Here is a 24,523-nt window from a genome sequence, read left to right on the forward strand (position 1 = left end):
TAACGGACGGGTTCTTACAGAGCATCAACTCTAAGAGAGCAAAGACCCGTTCGTTCCTCTCAAACGAGTTGCCGACTGAGACCGAATCACCCGGCCGCTTGGCAAGGCCCGAGATCGACCGCAGCTCCGCTAGCTGCCGTGGGGAAGAGCATCGCGGGTCGCCCAAGCGCGTTCGTGTGGAGAGAGCCGGAGAGAGCTCGCCTCCCACACGGAAGGCCTGAGCTCGACCGCGGCTACGCTAGCTGCTGTGGGGACGGGACGTCACGGGTCGCCCAAGCCAGACACCACGAGGGTTTTTGGCGATCAGACCCTGTAGCGTGCGGGTAGGGTACGGACAAGGTTGTGGTGGGATTGAAAACCCATCCGTGACTGGTTTCTGACGCCATTGCAGAAAGTCACAACTGGATTGTCCGTTCTGTGGGCGAACCGGCTGCTATTGGTTAGACGCGGTTGTTCGCACGCCGGGCGGGCGCGAAACTACAACAATATATATGAAGGAAAGTACATGTTTGATATATATATATATATATATATATATATATATATATATATATATATATATATATATATATATATATATATATATATATATATATCAAACATGTACTTTTCCTAGCGAACGCAGTGAGCTTCATACTTAACGCGTGCACATGAGAGAATAGGAAACAACAACAACACAATACCCCTGGCTATTTGGAATCCTTGTCGTTGGATATGACCTTTTGCTTCCGGTTGTTTTTAAACGCTGTGCGGTGTATAAACACGATTGGGTTTTATTTCTATCTTGTGAATATTACTTAACGCGTGCACATGAGAGAATAGGAAACAACAAAAACAACACAATACCATGGCAATTGTGAATCCGTGTCGTTGGCTATGACCCTTTTGCTTCCGTTTTTTTTTTTGTTTGTTTTTTTTTTTTTTTCCGGTTTTTGTCATGGGGAATGATGCATGCTGGGAGATAAAGGCATCGTTGGAGACATGAAAGACCCAAATAATATCAGACATGGTGTATATTTCCTCCACTGATTTTAATAAAGATATCTCCCGCATCATCAAAAAATAATTTTTAATCGTGATTTACGTTATTTGATCGCTGATCCCGAATCCAGGCCGAAGTAACCAGATATTGCATATACAGTTGTCAACAAGTTATAGGTAAAGTCAGAAGCGAATGTAAGAAGAATTCTACGTTCGCTTCTCGGCTTTGCCTATTCCATATAGTATATGTATATATATATATATATATATATATATTTTTTTTTTTACAGGGGGCTGCAAAAGTACGTATACAGTTAGGATTATACCAGTATTATAATAGTGGTGCTCAGATTCATCTCTAAAACTAATCTCTAAAACAAATCTCTAAAACAAATCTCTAAAACAATATATTGTTACAACAATATATTGTTGTGGTTACCAAATTCGCAAACCACCATTCAGGTCCCTTAGGTGAGGTATCTCGGTAAGTACATGTGTAGTTAGGCCCAAACCCGTTGTCTAGTGGGAATACATGTCATTTATGCGTGCTGCGACTCTTCAGGATAGCCGTTTTTCTTTAACTATCTTTATTTTGGACCAACCGCCATGATTACCACCACAACCACAACATCAACCACCAACCACAACGCCGCTTCACCACAACCGCCACGACCTTCCCGTCACACCTCGCAACCGTCGCATCGCCACCGTTCTTGCCCCGCTGTGGGTACCGGTGTTGGACTCGTGCAGGGCGCGCGCCGAACAGCGTGTACAAAATCACGGATTTTGTGCTTCAAAAACGGATCAAAAACGACACACGCCCACTTTTTGCCGTCCAATCGGTGAGCGAGGGGCGAATTGGCCCCGCCCCCAGGGCGATCGATATATGCAAATTTATGGATCAAAAAGCCTTCACGCCCACTTTTTCTCGGGCCAATGGGGAGCGAGGTGAAAGGTTGAAGGGAGGGGGTCAAAGCTGAGAGGGCGAAGCTACGGGGCGGATAAAAGGACCGTGTTCGTCAGTCCAGAGAGTCGAGAGGCGGAGAGTAGGAGAGTCGGAAACAGAGAGTCAAGACTTCGCGGGCGGTGGTGTTGGCAAGAAGGAGCTGGTCGTCGTGTGCGTTGGAGTCGGAACGGAGGGGACGGAGCTGTGGAAAGGCAGCGACACCAGACGAGGGGGTGCTCGCGTCGGGAGCTGCACCCCAGGGAGGCCGACAGCGCGACCTGGCCGAGGTGGAGACGCTCGTCGCGGGATAATAAAAATCCTCTATACCCCGAGCATCAGCAACCCCCTCCTGTTTCCCCCCGCGCTGAGATAGTGCGACCAAGGGGGCCCCTTTCCCACCCCCTACCAGACACTGTCCGCGAGGCCCGCGGAGTTGAGGCGCCATCGCCGCTCCGCGTCTCATCACCAGACGGGTAGGCGCGACCCGGTCTCGGCCTCAGGCCCGCCTCATCCTTGAGGGTATTCTTTCCTTGGTTTTGGGTATGTGTTGTCGGCGCCGTCTGTGAAGTAAAATTGTATAAGTGTTGCCGTGTGCTCGGTAGTCGGTATTAGCTCTGCACTGTGTTTTCGCTTTTACATTTGCTTTTTGTGTAAATTACATTGTGTCTTTTCTGTGTGCATTTGGTGGAATTGTATATGTGTGCTCCCGTGTTTCCGTTCATCGCGAATAAATGTGCTTTGTGTTGAACTGTTTCCCGCTTCGCTTCGTCATTTCTCTCATTGAATCCTCATCTTGCTTCACGTAAAGGGTTGGTAGTGGGCTGAATACGCCCGATAATTAATCGAACCGTCGAGGTCGACGATAACACCGCTCGGTTATTCTGATAGTACGGAACGGGTCGCTTAAGTGGCCCGTGTCCGAAGTCGACCTGCGGCGAGGTGCGATCGCCCGGTCTACCCTCCGCGTGGGTACTTAGGTAGGTCGAATTTGGCGAGCAACCCTATCCCACGCGGGGGCTGATTGGCTCGATCGCGGTGAGACCGAAAGGTCCACCCGTGACTGGTTCCCGGCGTTAGTCCGAGAGGGTCACGACTGGATTGTCCGTCCGGTGGGCGACGTGCCGCGATTCGAGTTACGTGGCCGTCAGCACGCCAGCGGGCGCGGAATCCGCAACAATATATATACATATATATATATATATATATATATATATATATATATATATATATATATATATATATATGTACATGTTTGATTATATATACAGTAGACTAGGCGTAAGTCGTCACCATCGGGACCGAGAAAAAAGTGACGACTTACGCATATGCGAACATTCATGATGACTGTGGGGTGAAGGATGAAGTCGCGCGTGGCCTGGACACGTATGTGTGAGAGCCGGCTATTGTACCAAAAGGAAAACACAATCCTCGGGGCATAGGTGGGGGTTCATTGGTGAGTTGGAAAGTGATCATGCAAAGATGGAATTCATGAATCAGTTTATCAAAAGTAAAGATAATGAACAACTGTAAGACAACAACTTTGCCTGCTTATCACCATGATGGGATTGACCAACGAACCCCAGAGACTTTTCTGGCAGCATCTGCCAGAAAAGCCCAGTCTCATCGGCATTGTACACGTCCCGAGGCTGATACCTTTCCAAGATGTCTTTCAATTTGTCATCCTTCCAGTCGTGCACCACTGCCGAATCCACGCTGCCTGATTCGCCGCACTTCTTGACCATGCCGATTCCCCACCTCACTTTGAATCTGTCTATCCAGTGCATCGGCAAGGTCTCGGCATCATCATCCCCAAGGTCCGCAGCGAATTTACGTGCCTTCAGCAGCAACATTTCACCGTCCAACCGAATATTTGGCCGAAACCAGATGATGAGCGCGTCATCGACATCTTCAAAGGACACACATTTCACGCGTTTCACACTTACCACCGGCCTCGCGATCTTCTCCACTTGTCCAAACATCGTGCCCTTATTCTTCAAGATATCGTTCAATGTCTGCCGTTTGATGTCCAACTTCTCAGCTCTGGCTGTTTTCTTCATCAGTGGGTTTGCCTCGCAAAACTGGATAATGTCGTATTTTTCTTGGTAGGTTTTAGTTGTAAGCTTACACTCAGTCGCCATTGTCCTGCCTGCAGTGCGATCAACGTGTGTACGCAGTTATAATAGCCTATCACTGACGGTGTAAACCAATGAGCGAGCATCGGGATTCTCACGAGGCAGCAGTTCCGTGTGACGAGTTAGGAGTGGTAATTTACTTGAGTTTCCATTACGTGGGAACGGACAACATCTGACGACTTAGACGAAGTTACGACTTAGAGATGACGACTTACAGAGGGATGACCCTTTATTCATAGGGACTTAACATGAGATAAATTCGGGACTTTTTGACGCTGCCGACTTAGGCGAAGTGACGTGTTACATGCTGCCGACTTACGCCTAGTCTACTGTATATATATATATATATATATATGAAAGTACATATTTGATATATATATATATATATATATATATATATATATATGTACATATTTGATATATATATATATATATATATATATATATATATATATATATATATATATATATATATATATATATGAAAGTACATATTTGATATATATATATATATATATATATATATATATATATATATATATATGAAAGTACATATTTGATATATATATATATATATATATATATATATATATATGTACATATTTGATATATATATATATAGGCATTCTGACTCATTATTCACTCTTGTTATTTTCTCTTGCTCTGTGAAAAATATCGCAGCTACAGAAAGCAGTGTCTGACTGATCCGCACTACTAATCAAAGCATCAGCCAGCTCTTGCGCATTGGCTTTACAAGCGTTTTATTCATCGCAAGTGACCAGCCCACCCCTTGTGTAAAGGAATTGATCCATGGATGCGTTACTTGCTCCCTGATCTGTTGAGGTGTCTGTTTTTATCGGAAAAAAGGTTTAAAAACAAACAAACTTTACAGCAGGTACATTGGCTCCCTGGCCAAAGTGCAGGTGATACAACTAGCACCTCTTCATGGAATAGATACCATGAAGGGGTTTGCACATTTATTTATACTCTTACACCCACGCCCTACGGGAGTGACAGGAAGGATTGTATTGTTATCCTCTCTGGGGTAGATAGATTACAGTAGATTTAGTCTCGGGTCTTCTTCTGTTGGTGAACACGATAAGCAGAGAATTCCTCATGGATATTGGGATTCCTTCAGATTTCTTTAAGTTCAGTGTTAAACAGCAGTATATGCAACTGTTAAAAAAGTGTTTTAAAAAGTTAAAAAGTAATCATATGTGTTTGTGGTTTATAATCTTTTCTCTTTTTTTTTTTTAAAGCCTCTTTGATGCCTGGAACAAAAAAGTATTACGGAAAAACTCCTGGATGGTTTTCTACGAAACTTGGTTGGGGGATTAGGTATGGTCCAAGGTTCATGCCATTAGATTTTGGACTTGGTCCAAAGTCCAATATGGCTGCTATAGCGGCCATTTTGAAAAAATATTTTAATTTTTGTTTTTGCATTTCTACATGTTTTAAGTGATTTCCAACCCCCCCTCCCCCAAAAAAAATTTGTTAGAGAAAAAAAAAACAAATTTTGCACCTTTTTTTTTTTCAAAAAAATTTCGTTTTTTTTTTTTTGGCATTTCTACATGTGCGTCGATCTAGTTTAGTTTATTCAATTGTGGTTCAGTAGAGTCTGATCTGTTTTGACCTACAATGAATAGGATATCAGGTTCACTAAAGTGACCCAGCAGTATTGGCGGCAGAGGTTTTGCACTCTACTGAGTGCTCCCCCTCTAGTTTGTTTTGTTATTAGTGGACTTGGAAGAATGGCACTATTTGCAATTTTAACACGGATATACACCTTAACACTGACTTCACCTAAAGTGGAACACCCCCTCGGGAAGGGGAGCAAATGAAGTTGCTCCAACCTTCATTCTGTGACCCTTAGCCCAACTGTCATGTTTGGTTGAGTTTAGATAAATAACGACCGAATGTATTGCGGTCAAAAAACTGTCAGACAAACAGACAGACGCACCAAATGGCGTATTTTAGTATGATCGTGTTATCTGGATGTATGGGAGCAGTTGTGCGAAGCGTGTATTCCCCTACTCATGCACCAGTTTATGTCGTCAACCACCGATGTGTACCATACAACTGAACCACAAACGAGACGTCGTTCTGTGAATAGACAGAGCTACTTATACTGTTGCAAATCTGGAAGCCATGAGCACACAATATGCAGGTCCTATAGCTCAGTTATTTCGATAAATAGCTTCCCGTCCCTTGTCTAATGGGTGATTAAATGTACTTGCGCTGCGTAGTTATTTTGATAGTTAGGGTTTTTCTATTATTTTTACACCACAAACATCAATGCCGACAACACCACATCACCCTCACCTTCACTTCGCTTCCTTCACCTCGCTCACACCGACGCCATTGTCTGCGTGCGTGTCAGCATGTATGTGGGCAGAGTTCTAGGAGGAGCCTCGCGGCGGCCCTCAACCAATCAGTGTGCAACGAGTGAGGTGACCGTTGCCCGGCCAATCAGACTTCCCCGACTGTGTGAGGGGTGGTCCACATGATGTCACCACACCCCGGGCCAATCAAGGAGCTTGCCGCCCGTTTTGGCCAGTGAGAGAGACGACGAGCGATTTGCGTGCCAAAGCTGGCCAGTGGGAGAGACGACGAGCGATTTGCGCGCCAAAACCAGCCAGTGAGAGAGGGATGGTCGCGAGGAGGTGCCCCCCCCTTTCAAGAGGGGGGTATAATTATGGGTGTGGTCTGCATGCGCGGGGGGTTGTTCGGGCAGAAAGTGAGCATCTGCGCGCAAGGTGGTTCAGTGCGAAAGCGTCTGCGCACGGAGTGGTAGGTGCAACGGAAGGTCTTCTCCTGCCAGCCTTCGCCCTGCGGACTTCGTTCGCCTGGGGCCCGGTCGTGAGGGCGTCTGGATCGTCTGGATCGTGCTGGGGTCCAGTTCTGCCCCGAGGATCTGGTCCTTGAAGAACGCACGAGGCGGAAAGGTCAAACAGACTCTCACCTCCAGCTCGACTGTCCTCCGGGCTGGAGGTCCGAATAAAGACCACTTTGGTCCAATTCTTTTGTTTGTGTGCGTGTCTGTGTTTGTGGCGCCAGTCCATAAGTAATGAATTGTTAAGTGCTTTTTGCTTGTACATACGTGCATTTCTTGTAGTCGGTCTAACTCTGCTCTTTTGTGCTCCCCTACCCCATCTATCTATCTATCTATCTATCTATATATTAATACTAAAGGACCAATTTTGTGCTCCTCCTTGCGGCCGCCTCACGCTTTTCTCGTTACTTTGACCTGGACTGAAAGAAACTTCGCACCTGTAAGAGTGCATCGCACATAGTGGCAATAGTCAACTTCCAAATCTGAAGCAGAATAAACACTTTTCGTTTTACATTCGTTTACATGGCGACATGTGACGTCACCGCTGAGAGGAATCAGAACGTCATGACATCATCGGTCATTCGCTGACGTCAATACGTCTGTCGTCGACAGACTGTTACCGCTGAGAGGTGTAATTCCACTCCTCGAAAATAGCATCTGCGATGTAAAATCCTCTTCTGCACATGCTGTCTACCTCAGAATGTGAATTTAACACAAAAATGTAACAAGAAACATTGTATCTTCTATATATTAATACTGAAGGACCAATTTTGTGCTCCTCTTAGCGGTCACGTCACGTTTTTCTCGGTACTGTGACTTGGACTGAAAGAAACTTCGTACTTGTAAGAGTGCATCGCACTTTTTTTTTTTTTTTTTTTTTTTTTTTTTTTTTTTTTTGTATACCTTGGTCGAGGCTCGAATGAGAGCTAACACACAACTCACAGCAAGGAGGCATGAGACAAGAGGGGTGGGAGTGGAAGGGACAAAACATTGGGGAACAGACACAGGTGAACTGTGGAAGGGAGAGGGATGGGGATGGGACGGGGAACATGGCGAGGAGAAGATGGACATTACAGGGACTTTCAGGAAGGAAAGCAGGAGAATTGAAGGAAGTGGGCTTGGGTGGATTATCGGGGGTAGAAAAGATCGAGGATTTGGATGGGGGAAGATAAGAGGTGGTGGTGAACAGCTGTTTTGAAAGCCTGGAGGGAAGAATGGGAAAGAATAGAGTGAGGAAGTTTATTCCAAAGGCGGGAAAAAAAGAGGAATGAAAGAGTGAAGATGAGCAGTGATTCGTGATTTTGGTAGTTTTACCAGAAGGGGGTTGTTGGCGGACCTTGAGCGCCCTGTGGAAATGTGGTTGGGACAAATCGCAGAGAGAGCAGGGGGGGCAAGGCTGGAGAGGAGTCGGTAGAAGACAGAAAGACCACCGACCAACCTGCGGTGATTGAGTGAGAGGCCCAAAGACTCAGCTTCATTGCGGGAGATGCCAATGATCTTAAAAGCCCTGGTTTCGACAGCGTGAAGTCGAGAAAGGTGGGAGGCAGGAGCACCAGCCCAGAGGGGAGAGCAGTACTCCATCAGGCTACGGACAAAAGCTTTGTAAGTAGTCAGGAGCTCAAGAGGGCCGAGGAAGGACTTTGCACGACGGAGGATTCCCAGTCGGCGACTGGCTTTTGAGGCAAGGTTGGAAATGTGACTTTCCCAGGAAAGGTCATGGCAGATAGTGAGACCCAGAAGCTTGAAAGAAAAGACTTCTTCCAGAGGATTGTTGAGAAAGTGGATGGGGGGTTTTGTAAACGGTCCTTTCGAAGAGACATAGTGAGAGTGTGAGATTTGTGTGGATTGAAAGACATGTTCCACGTGTTGGACCAGTTTGTGATTTTATCCAGATCTGCAGTGAGCGAAGAAGCTGCTGCTTGCCGGTCTGAGGGATGACAGATGGTACGGCAGAGGGTGGAGTCATCGGCAAAGAGAAATAGAGGATTTTCCAGAGAGTCCGAGAGATCATTGATGAAAACCAGAAAAAGAACAGGGCCCAGAACGCTACCTTGAGGAACTCCAGCCTGCACAGGAAGAGGGGATGAAAGAACTCCATTTAGGGCCACACGTTGACTGCGACAGGAGAGGAAGTCTGCGAGCCATGAGTGGAGATGGCCTTGAATACCATGGGAAGAGAGTTTGGTGAGTAGGGCAGGGTGCCAGACTGTGTCAAAAGCACGTGATATGTCCAGGGATACTGCTCGGATTTCCTGTCTGGCATTGAGGACCTCCATCCATTGATGGGAGAGCAGTAGCAGCATATCCAGGGTAGAGTGACCTGGTCTGAAACCAAATTGATGATTGGAAATCAAGCCATTGGAGAAGAGGAAGGATTTCATGTCTGAAGCAATGATGGATTCCATAACCTTGCTGATGATTGGGAGAAGGCTGATTGGTCTGTAGTTACAGGGATCTGTTTTTGCACCTTTTATGCAGGGGAGTGATGTTAGCAGATTTCCGAGCAGATGGCAGATGACCTTGGGAAAATGAGAGGGTGAATAGAACAGAGAGAGGGTGAGCAAGAGCAGAAGAGCAGGCTTTGAGGACACGTGCTGATGCCGTCCTGGACCGGTTGCAGAATCTGACTCGAGGTTTGAAAGCAAGCTTTCCACCTTGTCAGGAGAAAAGGATACAGAGTCCAGGGACAGTTGGGTGCGACTGGGTAAAGTGGGTAGAGATAGTGATGGGTTTGGGACACAAGATTTAGCTGCAAACACCGAGTTTAGACATTCAGCTTTATCACGTGTGGAATCAGCAGTGCGGCCATTTGAGGTAAGGGAGGGATGGAGGGGGAACATACACCAGAAACAGATTTGATTAAACGCCACCAGGATTTTGAGGAGGGAGAGAGGTCTGAGAGTTCAGACTTGAGATGAGAAAGATGTTGTTTTCTGGCTCTCCTGAGGGTAGATACACACTTGTTCCGAGCTTTGTGGAAAGAACTGAGATTGCCCTCAGTTGGGTTTGCTTTCCATGAGGCAAAGGCAAGTTGTTTCAGGACAACTGCCTCGCCACAAGCTTCAGTAAACCAAGGGCGGGAGGAAGGGTAAGACAACTGAACACGAGAGGGGATAAATCTGTGCATGAGGGAGAGCAAGTTTCTTTGAAAGAATTCCCAGGATGAGTTGATGTTTGAGAAAGTAGTGATAGGAGACCAGTCTGTAAGTTTGATGGCTGCTCGGAGACCCTGCCAGTCGGCTTGAGTGAAATGCCAGACTCGACGGCGGTGAGGTGGTTCTCTGATGACAGCCAGAGAGATGTCCACTTTAACAAGGACGTGGTCAGAAGAACCAATTGGAGCGAAGGAAGAGCAGCAGATATTGTCAGGGAAATTTGTCAAAATCAGATCCAGAAGAGATGGAGTACCATTGGTTGAGATCCGGGTCGGGAAGTTGACCGATTGAGTCAGTCAATCAAACCACTAAGTGATTGAGTCAGTCACTTAGTGGCAATAGTCAAACTTCAACTCTGAAGCAGAATAAACACTTTTCGTTTTACATTCGTTTACATGGTGACGTCACCGCTGAGAGGCGTAAGGACGTCATGACATCATCGGTCATTCGCTGATGTCATTACGTCTGTCGTCGACAGACCGTCACCGCTGAGAGGTGTAATTCCACTCCTTGAAAATAGCGTCTGCAATGTACAACCCTCTTCTGCACATGCTGACTACCTCAGAATGTGAATTTGACACAAAAAATGTAACAAGAAACATTGTATCTATATATTAATACTGAAGGACCAATTTTGTGCTCCTCCTAGCGGTCGCGTCACGTTTTTCTCGGTACTGTGACCTGAGAAGTTTTGACACAGTGTACGTCAAAGTAAACACGTGCACAAATCAGGGGACTTCTTCACAAGGAGTAGTGTACACCAAAAATGTCGTGTACAAGGACGTTTTGTAGGCCTCATTAGGTAACGCCATGGAGTACATTGACTGGGATCCGGCTCTTACAAGAGCCGCCACTGGTTGTCATATTGGGCTCATGGAACGGAATCTGTCTGTGACAGGGTTTCGGCTAGTTATAAATAAACCCCGATTGTTAAATGTTTCAGCTCGTTCATGTCCCTTCCTCCATTGGCTTAGCGTGCTGCGTGTTGGAAAATTAGCAAGGCCGTTGTGCCGCTGTAAGGGGACATCTGGACCGATGGGACTTTGGTGATCATCCGCTCAGGTCACATGCGGTTCGATTATGCTCGTGGCTCGTTCCGTACGAGTGCAGTCGAGGGTGTGGAGACTCAGGAAATCGGCACGTGGATCTCTAGGTATTTTGAAAATTGGCAAATAACCCTGTACCACGTGGAAGAAATATTGACGCGTCACGGTCCGATAAGGGACCTGTACTTCTCGGAGTTTTCCAAAAAAGTACGATCTAAATTCCGGGGAGTCTGGTGGGAATCGACGTGGCTTCCCCCACCTCGTGACCAGTCTTCTCACCCGACCCCCGGCCCGCAACAGTATGTAAACTGACTGCTTCCACCTTTTGGGTCATACAATCCTGCTCCAGACCTGTGTACGGATAACTGTTAAAGTTTTGATTGCCTCCTCCCCAACTACCTTGAAGGGTTTGTATTGGAATTTTGTCGGCACCTGGTTCTTTTCCATTTAGCAGCTCCTTCAAGGCTCTACGTACCTCACATTATATCACTATTGGTTCTTACCCATATTCTTTTTCTTCGAAAGTTGCCATCATATTGCTATCTCGTTTGTATGGAGGTTCAGTGTTGTCCTTCCATCTTTCTTCCACCTGTGTTTTTTCTGTTAGATATTTTCCTGTTCCACTCTTTCGGACCTCAATCCTAGACCTAAACTTTCCTGTGATCTCTTTGATCGTTTTAATAATGTCTTGTTTTTCCTGCTTTGTTGTCACTTTATATCTCTAGTCATATCTCTGAAATATTTATCTTTGTCTTTCCTAGATTGTCCTTGGAAGTCGATATTTAGCCTCTTAATGTCCTCTCTTGAAGCACCTTTGGTTTTCATCTCTCTTCTTTTGTCTGCAGTGTTTATTGCCTCTTCTGAAAGCCATTTAGCCTTCTTTCTGCATGATTTTGGGATGTTGTTTTTGGTTTCTTCTTTTACAATGTCTTCAATCTCTTGCCACAATTTGTCTGGCGTTCTGCCAATGCAAAACGGGATTTAACTTTATTGCATACCAGAAGGGGTGCACAGCCTTGCCGGGAAACACCGATACCTCCCGCCCCTTCCCCGCTGCCTCCTCCCTCCCCCCTCCCTCTGGACTCTCACTCCACCCCTTCTCCTCCCTCCAAACTTACACCACCCCTTCCCACCTGCCTCCCTTGATTAGTGGAAGTTGGCTTTGGGGCTTCCCACTCTCTGGGGACATGTACAGTGCAAAAATGCAAGTTATCTCCACAGCTGACTTATAATACCCTCTGCCACCACCACTGAGTAGTGCTACACAATACACATTTACATAGATAATTTTTGTTGACCTTCCCTCCCGAACCCTCGTGACTCCAGATGAAACCAAGTAGTCCATGTTCACCACGAGGTCGAACTTGGTCCATTGTGCCAAGTTTGGTGGCAATTGGCCCAATAGTTTTGGCGTGATTGGTGTTACACACAGACTGCCAAAAAATGCCATTTATTTATTAGAAGATTGTTTATATGCGTTTTCAAGGTCATATCTGGTCGGGGTTGAAAAATTTATTTTATGGCATGGAGTTCAACTTGCCATTGATTGGATTGTATCCTCGTGTTGACTCTGCCATCCTCTTGTTGCAAATCACTACCATTCCATTTCTTTTACTGCTTTTGTGACCATAAAATAACACTTTGTAACACAACGTTCTAAATGTTCTTGCAACGTTCTGAATGTTGCCACAATGTTTGCAACCGAATGACAGTCTCTGGTAATGTTGCGGAACATCTCGGTGGAGGTAAAGCTGCTTGAAAAACTTTGCTGACGAGAGGCAAAGTCAGCAAAGGTTTTTTTTTTTTTTGGGGGCAGTTAAATATGTTTTGAGACTACTTTGTGCTAATTATGCATGTCTTGCTGGTGTTTCCAACACTTTATTTTCACCATGCACGGTACATTGAGTGTTTCTCCTTTTCCTTTTTTCTTGTCTCCTCTCATTTATTATCCGCTTGCTGGTTACAATTTGCATCATTTTGACTTTTGTCATGGTTGCGGTGGTTTTCTGTAAGCCTCATGACCCATTAATTAACGTTGTTGTTTTAATTATTATATTTGCCTTTTTCTTCATTACCTCCACCAACGAAGGTGGATGGAGGTTTTGTTTTCACCCCTGTCTGTCTGTCTTGTTTGTTTGTTTGTTTGTGAACAGGATACCTCAAAAAGTTTTGGGTATTTTGGGTATTCGGCCTAAATTTGTTTGAAAGCTTGGGTGTGTGAAACGGACGAAATGATTCGATTTTGGTGAAGGTCCGAATCCGGATCCGAGAATTATTTAAAGTGATTCGTCACCGTTGAGTGATTGGGCTAAAAAGATACATAGCATGATATCTCAAAAAGTTGTGGACGGATTCGGACGAAACTTGGTGGATGAGTTGGTTTTGTGACGAGAACAAGCTCATTAAATTTTAGTTCAGGTCCGAATCCAGTTCTGGCCTATCAGTGGGATACAAATCGTAAACTGATCATCTTGGCAGAGGTATGTGCTCTACCGAGTGCCCTTCTAGTTATTATCTAATGTTACTTCATGAATGTGCTTTTATTTTATTTTTTCTATAAAAATCAAAATGGTTTCAGGTGGTGAGTCACTTGTCCAGCATCTGTCATATTGTTGTATCTATACTGTTGATGTGAGTAGTTTCCTTCAGATTTTTGATCAATGGTGACTCCTGAGATGCTACCACTGTCGGGTTCTGTATGTTTGTGCCATTTGAAAGTAAGGGTTATCTGGATGGGGTCTGTCTTCTTGTCTGAGATATTCACTATCTGACGCTTCTCAGGTGTGAATGTAACTTGCCAATTGTAAGCCCAAGCCTGGATGCTTGAAGTTTTGCTGCCGATGGTAACGTGTTACTTCATTTTCAAAAGAGCTATGAATGTCTCTGAACATCAATATCATCAATAAACTGCTTTACAACTGACTTGTAATGCAGTAAAGGTCATTCGCTGATGGTGGCTGGCCCGAAAGAACCCTGAGGAAAATCACTGCAATGACGAACTCCTGCGGTTCTCTTATGGGGTTGTGATGATTGTCCTTGTCAAACACAACCCTCTTCTCTTGCGTCAGGTGTGACTCCACCGATTGGAAGATTATCCAAGTGATCCAAGTTAATCCGGGCTTGAGCCTGTCTCTCTGGTGCCCACTCATTGTCGAATGGTGCCTTGATTGTGAGGACAGACAATCTCTTCAATCCACTTTCTTTTAATTCTTGCATCTATATATGGATTTGGGAGGACGAGATCCAGAGCAGTCTTACTGGCAGAACCCAAGCTCAGCAATTTTGTCGGCAGCGCATTCTGCTTTCACATTTTCCTGGAGGGCACTGTTGTTATGTTATTCTCAAAAAGTCAGTGTCGGTGTATGTGTCTAACTTTCACCTGAAGACCGACATATCTTTTTCTTCCATGATGTCTCGGGGGACCAAGATGTTGAGAGCACTGGTCCGAGGGTTTTTATTTCCATTTTATTTTGTACAGTTATGATGATCGATGGCTGAGAGTGGAGCTTGTACAGAAATCGCATGCAGGACAAAGGCATTATATAGTCATCAGTGAAGTTTTGTAGGCAATGAACAAACACTAATAAGGGATTTAAATCTGACTTCCTAGCATCATGATCCATGGCTTCAGATAGGAACGCTCCACAGGCCAACCCAAATGTGGACGCTATAAACTGATTGTTGGAAAGGTTTTGTTTCAAGAGTTTTTGTATTTGAAAAACGTTTACTTTGGAAGCTGTAAGGCTTTGTATTTAATCTATTGGACCGTAAGTTGGCCATGGTATGCTGCGCTGACACTTGAAAATTTCGTGATTGATTTTTTTTTTTGCAAACATTCCTTTTTTCAGTCGAGTACAATTTGCCCTTTACCGACATTGTGAAAAAAAAGGAGAAAAGCTGCTGAGTTATGTCATTGTAAAATGCAAGGCTTCAGGCTGGGGAGTTTTTTTTTAAAATAGCCTTTATTAAATACTTGCAATTGAAAAATGGCATACATTGAGAATTAACAGGACAAATGAGTAAATCAATGTAAAAGTGACATGCATAGAAACAACCTCCTGACTTGATACGACCACCAAATCAAAAATAAATTAATCATTTTAAGCAAGGGAGTAATTGCTGGAAACGTGACTTAATTTTTTTTTTGTATATATAGTCGAGGCTCATGGAAGAACGAATACACTGACGGATCAGGATGTAACAGGACACAAAAGAACAGCAGAGAGAGGGTGTGATTGAGGGGGGCGGGGGGACCAACATTAGAGTTGAAGGCCAAGATAGAGGGAGACTTGGACAAACAATGGGTGTGGGGAAGAATGGGAGAAGGAGAGGATGCATGGGGTGGACAAGATGGATACAGAAGGAAACTCCCAGGAGAGAAAACTGGGAATTTTGAAGGAGGGGTGGGGGTTTACGAGGGTATAAAAGATCATAGTTTTGGATTGGGGACGATCTGAGATGATGGTGAACAGCTGTCTTGAAGACTTGGAGAATAGAATGAGATTGAAGAGGGTGGGGAAGTTGGTTGCACAGGTGTGATAGAAAGAGGAACAAATGGGTGGAGGTGAGCAGTGATTCCTGAATTGAGGTAATTCTACTAAACTCAACAAAAATAAAAACTTTACACTCGTTTCAAAGTCAATAATTTGAACACTTTGGAAAATAGCTTTTAAATAACGATTGTATTCAATTCTCTTCTCTTGCCATCAAAGATGCTATAGCATACAGATCATGTTTGTCATGGAATCGGTTCCACCGGAAATGCGACGACAATGTCCATGATCAAAAACTGTGAGTCACAACTTAATGAAATCATGTCAATATCAGGTGTGTCCTCCATGGGCGTTCACAACTGCGATACAACGTCTCCTCATTGATTGGATGATGCGTCTGAACACAGCTTGGGGAATGCGCCGCCATATTTGTACCAACATTGCACCAAGCTCCTGCAAGTTCTGTGGAGGGTTCCTTACTTGATGGAGCCGCCTGCCTAACACATCCCACACATGCTCTATGGGGTTGAGGTCAGGAGATCTTGAGGGCCACTCCATGACATTGATGCCAGCGTCCCTGAGGAAATTCGTTGTTAAATTGGCCGTATGAGGTCTGGCGTTATCCTGTTGGAAAGTCAGACCTGGCCATGAGCTGCCATGAATGGTAAAAGCTCTGGAACGAGCACCTGATCCCTGTATGCTGCCGCATTAAGGTTTCCCTGGATGACAATGAGTCGGGATCGAGCATGACCATTGATACCACCCCAAACCATAATGCTACCGCCCCCTAAGCGATCCACTTCATGTACGCAACACTGGGCATTGCGTTCTCCTCGTCTTCTCCACACTCTAACCCTTCCATCAGCAAAAGTTAGTGTGAACCTTGATTCGTCACTAAACACAACCCTATTCCAATCTCGCTGGGTCCATCTCAGGTGCCGTCGTGCCCAAAGAAGACGTTGGCGTCGATGGAAACGGGTTAGAATTTGTCCACGATATGGCCGCCATGCATGAAGACTAGCAGAGCGCAGGCGACCAGGACGGGGGCAGTCAGCTGTGGTGCCAGTTTGATGGAGACGTGTTTGGAGGTTATGGATGGTCTGTCGACTGCATCCCATAACCCTCGCAACGTCAGTGACGGATGTTCCTGTATTCAGCATGCCAATGGCACGTTCACGCTGAATGTTTGACAGTCGTGGCATTGCAAATTAACGAATAATTAACCATAAAACCTTGTTTTTCTGAGATGATACTCTCCTCTGCTACCTTGAGATCAATTGCAGGTGTATCAATAGGCCACGTGACTTGTGTCACGTGGAAACGTGATTTTAGCGTGCAGTGCTCTGTTACGTGCTACGTAGGCCCGACCAGTAGAATGAATGTGTGAAGTAATGCCCTCAACAATGCCTTTTAACCATAATCACAGCAAGAACTCTTTCAAGAAAAGTTTCTAAACACTATTTGACAAATAATGAGTGTCAAGTTTTTATTTTTGCTGAGTATAGAAGGGGGCTAATGGTGGACCGTGTGAGTCTTGAGGAAGCCTGGCAGGAGCATATCATGGAAAGAGTAGAGGGTGCAAGATCAGAAACGGGGCAGTAGAAAACAGAGACCACCGACCTGTCTGTGATGGTGAAGTGATTGGCCCATAGACTCAGCTTCATCGTGGGCGATTCCAATAATCTTCAAGGCCTTGGTTTCCACAGTGTCAAGCTGAGCAAGATGTGAGGCATGGGAGCCAGCCGAGAGGAGAGAGCAGTACTCCATAAAGCTGCGGATGGAAGCCATGTCGGTGGATCGGCGTTCAGGTGTGCAATGGAAGGACTTTGTATGATGGAGGATGTCCAGTCGGCGACTGGCTTTGGAGGCCATCTTTGAGATGTGGTTTGCCCAAGAAAGATCATGGCTGATAATGCGACCCAGGAGTTTAAATGACTCAACTTCCTCAAGAGGATTGTTTAGAAAGTAGATAGGAGGGTTTGCTGGATGGTCCTTTCAGAGAGAGATGGTGAGAGTTTGAGATTTGTCATGATTGAAGGACATAGTCCTTGTGTTTGACCAGCTTGTAACTTTTTGCAAGGTCAATTGAATTAAACTGAAGAAGAAACAGTAGCTCCCTCAAATACGAAACTTTCAAAATGACATAATCTGCTCCAAAATGCTCGGTGCTTATGCGCAGAAACCCCAGGAAACTGCCAAGTTTGGGGCAAGATAAAATATATTGTGAGTCTCGGCGAAGGATTGTTACCTGAAATGGCTCGTAAAGCTTCAAAGAAGTCGAAAATACTTGGAAAGGTACCTGAGAGAAAAGACTATGCCTCAACACAACAAAAGATTTGGAGAACTTTCTCAGCTTGCCGAATGGGCAGCTGTTTGGAGTAAAAACTCTCAACCAAGTGGGTCAGTGTAAGGCCCGAGTGGACAGGTGTGTACGTCACAAGCTGCCGGCGGATCGCTACCAGTGTTTGGACTGTGTGTCTGGATGAGGTGCTTCTGAACACCGATGAGATGGACATATCTGGGGCTTGTGAATGTACAGGGTAAGTTTAAAGTAGTATTTTATACTCTTAATCATGTTTGGAGTGCGGAGGCAGGGGGGGGGAGGGAGCATGGGAGCTGTGAGGGATGTTATAAATATATTGTTTGTTTGGTTCTGGGACCACAAGAGAAATTGTACTGCATTTTTGCATCGATTGCCAAAAGTTGGTGTGTGCATACGTGCACGTACATACATGTAAGTTGCTGTTATTGTCTACTATCTCCACATGTGGGTGGGTTTCATGAGGAGGTGAAACATAGAATGCCCAGATCTCAAAGTATCCACCACCGTGTGTGTGTGTGTGTGTGTGTGTGTGTGTGTGTGTGTGTGTGTGTGTGTGTGTGTGTGTGTGTGTGTGTGTGTGTGTGTGTGTGTGTGTGTGTGTGTGTGTGTTGGTTTCTTCATATGAGAGTTTCAGAATGTGGAATGGAGTTCTCCCAGCGTGGGCTCAAAGTATCCACCTTCATTTCAGTAAGGGTCTAGATTCATGGACCAAGCTGTGAAGTTTTCTGTTCTCAAAGCTTTGTGCCGCGGGTTCTCTTCAGGATCGTCACGGAGTCCCAAACAGCTTTCAACCATAGTTCATTTGTAATAATATTCCCAGTGATGGTTTTTAATAACTCTATGAGCTTCTTCTTCATCATTCCCGTGGCTCAAACCTTCATTGATACAACTTTGGCATTATTCAACTTCCAGGATCTTTTCACGTCATTCTTGAGGTCTTGGTATTTGATCATTTTCTTGATTTCTGCATTGTTTAGTCCAAAATTACTGGTAATAACACCTCAATTAGCAATGCCCTCTTCTCTCTTTCTTGTACCGAAGTGTGATATCTGGTCGCAACGCTTTATTTTCGATGTTCACGCTCGATGGGATCATTAGGTCGTACATGAGTGGTACTTCCATGTTTTCAGTCCATGCTTTTGGTTCATATTCCCACAAATTTTCTGGAACTGGGATATCAAGGTTTTTGCAGGTTTTCCAGTGGTTAACTTTGCAAATGTGTTGTTGCGTGTACAGCTATTCTGACGTGAGATCTTTTTAAATTTGTGTTCGGTCATTTAGCATAACATATCGCTCTCTTTGCTAACGCCACCTCCATCCCTCACCTATCTTCTTTTTTTTTTTCCTCCTCTCCCCCCCCCTCACTCTTTTCTCTATCGCTGTCTCTCACCTCCTCCTCGCACCCCTCCCTCCCACAGTGTATAGCAACATTTGGTGGGGCGTTGCTCTCCTCACCTCCCACTTCCTCGCTCTTCCCCCTTTCCTAGCTTTCCTCCCTCCTCCCTCTGTCCTCTCATCTCCCCCCTGCCTTCTCTCTCTCCACTTCCTGTCTCCTCTCTCTCCTCCCTGCCTCCTGTCTCTCCCCTCCCTCTCTCCTCTCTTCCTCTCTCTCCCTCCCCTCTCTCCTGTCTCTCCCCCTCCTTTGCAGGCAAAAATAGCATTTCTTTCCTGTAGTAATTCTCTACAGACTACTGCAGTAGGACCTGTTACTGACTATAGTATTTGAGTGTGTTGCTCTCATATACCATAGTTTTAACTGTAGCATTTTTACCAGGGTTAATATTCCTGTCAGTGAAGAGATGGGTTGTATTTGCTCGTGTATATAGTTTGCTCACACACATTGAAACTCTCATCTATATACTGTATTATTCCTCAGGCTACGAGGACGAAAGCATTGAAAGAAAAGGCCAAAGACTTCATATCCTTTCTCAACAAAGGGCCATCTCCTTATCATGGTGAGTTTGTTTGCTCAGGGTGTTGCTGTGATGGTGTGGAATGTTTCATCAGTGTTTACAACTTTGCTGATAATTACAGAGATTTTATTGAGTCCTGGTTTTGTTTTTTATAGTCTGAAAAATAGTATGAGAAATGGCAGTGATCAATCAAAATTATTTTGATGGAAATGAAGACTTATGTTTAATGTTTGTCGTGTTCATTTCTTGAATATTGCTGTATTGTTTTTCTTGATATGATAAAGGTTCGTGGAAGAGCAAGGTTACTGATAGTGGGGCACAGGGGCCCACTGTTAGACACAATAAGCAAAGGAATAAATTATATTATCGAATCGGACAAGAGGGAGGGTGAGAGAGGCAGAGTGCGAGAGGAAACACAGTAACTGGCATGTAAGAGGGTTTGGTAGGTTGGGAGTGGTTAATGGGGGCAAAAAAAGACTTTGGGTTGCGATGGGCAATAACATGAGATGGTAGTCCACTGCTGTGACAAACCAAAAGTTTGTCAATTGCTCAGTGTCTAATCATCAGGTGGGTGTAGTCTAAAGTTGCATTTATTTGAAAGATAATGTATGCACGAAGCAAATCGACACAGCCATGTACACACAAAATAGCAAGGGAATACTGGTGTTTTTTTTTCCTCTGCCCTTCCACTCTATTTTGCCTTCCTTACATAATCAGACCAAGAACATTCATGAACGCCCTTCCTTTTACAAACCACTCACAATTACTAGGTGGTTCTATAATTAGAAGCTGCTAGAAATTGTCCGTCATCACGAGATGGTTCAATATCCAGAAGTCACCAGAAATTTTCCAAACTCTCACAATCTCTCCACATAGCTTAAAGTTGCAACTACAATATTAGCAACTATCAGGGACGCCTCTTCTGGGTGGTTGTACCCACCCACCCCCCATGCAAGTCAGGGTGCCAAATCTTCCCCATTCTTCCCTGCTGCCTAGATTCGTCAGGGCAACACTGCCTTAAACATTAGTCACTTGTAAAATATTTCTGATGACCACCTGCTTTTGAAGCCGGGGGGGGGAATATTTGGAAAGCACAGCCTCAGGAAGGAAGTTTGATAGATAGGAGAAGCAAGGTGATGGTTGAGGTGTAAAATCAGCTTGGATTTTGGGAGTTTAACCAGGTGTTACACTTTGCTGTGGAGGGTAGTAGGCAGAGGCAGAGGCAGAGCCACATTTTATATCATTTCTTTGAATCGATTCTTTCAAAACTTTTGCCTTTTAACTGTTAAAAAAAGTGCATAAATACAAACTTTTTTTTTTGTAAGCTCCATTTGATGTTAGAATTATCTTTAACGAAGTTGTAGGTTGAGGGAGGTTTCATATCAGCATTGTAGTGTTGGGCATGATAATGTTCAGCTCAGTATGATGTGCTTCATCCTTCACAATTCCCTGATGATATTATTTCAGTGGTGGAAGAATGCAAAGCAAGGCTGCGAGGGGCTGGTTTCCAGGAGCTGAAAGAAAAACATCCATGGAACTTGCAGCCTCAACATAAGGTTGTGTTAGTGGCACATTTTACCACAAATATAATACTGGTTAACATGGCTTGACCACAAATATTTTGCATTTCCAAGTGTCACAGAATGAAACAAGCTGTGGACCTTCGAAATTATTTTAGTGTATTTGTTTGTGATGATATAAGCATAGTTCTTGTTAAAAGGCAGGAACCATTTATTTTTTTACCATCTATTGTGAAACTTGCTACCGTCTATCGATTTTTAAGAAACTTCTCTCAAAAGTTGTACATGTTCAATGCTTAAATAAGTTCAAATTCCTGTTAAAATAAATAAATAAATCTCTCATTCGCATCACAGCCTACATTGGAGAAGCTTCGCTTTACTCGTCAGCGATCCTTGGATGGAGATAGGTTTGAAATGCTGAGGCCCTGTTTTGATCGTGCATTGTAACATCATTCTATTTCGCAGCGCTCGATCCTCGCACACAGATTAGGGGGAAAATGGATGATGTTATTGCGGCTTCGTCGAATAATCCATGGTGGTGTGGGTGTTTCATCGGAGGGATAAAATATTTAGGGATAATTGTACTTTGCACTGATGATATATATTCTCACTTTCACATGATGTCCAGAATGAAAATAAAAATATCATAACTCTAAAATCAAAATCCATAGTAAGCCAGAATCACATGCTGTCTTTAGCAGTGCTTTTAATTCCCTGGTACCCCGTTCTTGAATCTTCCATTGAAATGTGCGGACGGATGAGCTACTGATCCTGATGATCTTCTAGGAATCGGTGATGTACACTGCGGATCGGCAGGTAAGAGAAAGTAAAATAAAGGTCGTGCGAACTTTTCACTCGATGTGACACTATGAAAATCCCGAATTGAAGTCGAGTCGATTAATGATAATGAAAATGAAGATAATGCTCAACCTGCTCATCAACTCCTCTCCCATCCCCCTCACAGCATGGTCCACCAGTATTCAGCGTCTCCATTCTCATATTTCTGATCGCTACACACAGATTTCTGTTGCAACTATGGACATGCCTAATGGAAACGTTTAATTTGCAGCATATCACCGATTCTTCTGTGTCTCTGCTTGGCTACTATTTCTTCCGTTTTAACAGGCCTCTTCCTCATAGTGGAAGTGCCAGTGTTGCTGTCCATATCAATGACTGTTCCTCATTGTCTATTATCCTCACTAATCCATCCTCGCCCTCTGAAATACCTCTTGCTGCATGCACCTCTTCACAACCACCTAATGTTTGTATGTGTGGTGTGTCGTCCACCTAAAGATGGCAAGTCTCTTTATTTACCACTATTTCCTATAACATTGATCAACTCACAGCAGCTGTCCAACCAAATTTTCTGTTCCTCATATGCAACAATTCAACTGCCACCATGCAACAACCAGCCATGACATTACAGATAAGTGTCATATACAAAATTGTTTGATTGAATATTTATCATTAACTTACCTGGACTTTTGTTCAGTGAGCTTATGCGATTGAACAGTGTCCGTAGGTGAGTGAGTGAGTGAGTCAGTCAGTCTGTAAACACTTCAGTCATTATCACTTGAACCAAACACACAATTTTGATGAAACCTGGCCATATCTGATCTTCATATCTGATCCCTAACGAAGGTGTATTGGCAACATCAAAATCTGTGCTCATTCAGAGGGTCTACAGGATGGTTTTTGACCCCCCAAAATAGGTATTTGCTTTCTTCTCCGAAACTACACCCATGAGTTCGATTAAACTTCACTTCAACCATCATCATCTGTGATGTTCCAAAGTGTATCCACCACATCAAAATCTGCCACACAATTTTGATGAAACTTGACCACAGCCTTCATCACCTTTGGTATACAAAACTTTGTTAATGGCATTAAAAAAAAATCAAGGTCTAGGGGGACTCGCGGGGGGGTTTGAGCCCCACAAAATAGGTATTTGCTCTCTTTTCCAAAATTAAACATACAATTTCAATGAAACTTGACCACAACCTTCATCACCTGTGAAATACCAGTTTGGTCACGGCATTAAAAAACGAACAAAAAAAAAAAACTGTGTGTGTGTGTGTGTGTGTGTGTGTGTGTGTGTGTGTGTGTGTGTGTGTGTGTGTGTGTGTGTGTGTGTGTGTGTGTGTGTGTGTGTGTGTGTGTGTGTGTGTGTGTGTGTGTGTGTGTGTGTGTGTGTGTGTGTGTGTGTGTGTGTGTGTGTGAGATATAGAGAGATGAAAATCAATGAGATGTTTGGAAATGACATTTTGTTATATGTTGTGTAGACAGAAATGGGACGTGAATCTCCTACAGGTGCTGAATTGAGGCATATTGTCATCATGCAGAGCATCTCCAAAAAAATATAGAAATTGTAATATTGTACAATTTAAACCATGCTCATAATTTCTCAGCACCCGACTTCCAACAACACTGGTGGAGTTATTGGAATCAAGGTAGTGTTTGTACCGAATACATAATAAGTCGTCATTACGCCAGCTCTAAAGGTAGATACAGCTTAAACAGTAATATATGCAACTAAAATACAAATGATGAAAAGTTTTTGAAAGTACTTGTGCTTTGCTTATTATGAGAGCGGTTAACATTTGACCTGGAATATTTTCTCCATTCCCCGGGCCTGGCTCCCTGTGGGGCAAAACGGACCACCTCATGTAACATCTTTTTGGGGGCTCAGGCGACCTGAAAAGCCCACTGATAAATGGCTGGTAACCCTCCCAGGGAAAACGTCCCGGGGTCCATAAAGAGGTTCCGGGGCCCTGGATGGCCTCTCCTGCACATGAAAAGGCGAACGTGTTCTAAAAGTATTACTGTACAAGGGCCGTACCAAAGGTAATGAGCATCAGCGGACTCCACACATTTGTGCCAGTCTATAGTATAACACGAGTTATTCGCAACATCTATACATCTATCCACTCTAATATAACAGGCTCGGCGCATGCACACCACTGGTGTTCCCACAATCCATTGTGACAAAATGGCTGTCAACGTCTGAATTCCTCATGAAGGAGAATAACTCAGTTGCAGATATCTATGGCTGATTGAGTGAGGTGTATGGAGATACCTTCATGGGCGCTAACAGCATCAGAAGGTGGGTGAAACACTTTAAAGGCAGAAACACCGACAATGCCGATCAGCCACTCTGTGTTCGGCTGAGAAGCACATGACT

At 44.3% G+C, this 24,523-nt stretch overlaps 1 protein-coding gene across 3 annotated transcripts in view; it reads left to right on the forward strand.

The window, feature by feature from the left end:
- The window catches only part of DNPEP (aspartyl aminopeptidase), an 80,542-nt gene that overhangs the window by 1,260 nt on the left and 54,759 nt on the right, over positions 1-24,523 (forward strand). The window contains exons 2-4 of one of the 3 annotated variants that reach the window (XM_085864009.1): positions 5,319-5,397; positions 19,786-19,864; positions 21,290-21,378. Coding sequence is in view for 2 of the 3 variants with exons in the window: in XM_085863991.1 (XP_085720117.1) it covers positions 12,815-12,838; positions 19,786-19,864; positions 21,290-21,378 (192 nt within the window). In the remaining variant the exon portion in view is untranslated. Of the gene's footprint in view, positions 1-5,318; positions 5,398-12,799; positions 12,839-19,785; positions 19,865-21,289; positions 21,379-24,523 lie in introns of those variants that run through there. The other 2 variants (XM_085863991.1, XM_085864000.1) reach the window with 2 other exon arrangements.

The sequence above is a fragment of the Eptatretus burgeri genome, chromosome 2 (genome assembly GCF_056783735.1).
Source record: "Eptatretus burgeri isolate ZD-2024b chromosome 2, Ebu_testis_v1, whole genome shotgun sequence".
Taxonomy (NCBI): Eukaryota; Metazoa; Chordata; class Myxini; order Myxiniformes; family Myxinidae; genus Eptatretus; species Eptatretus burgeri.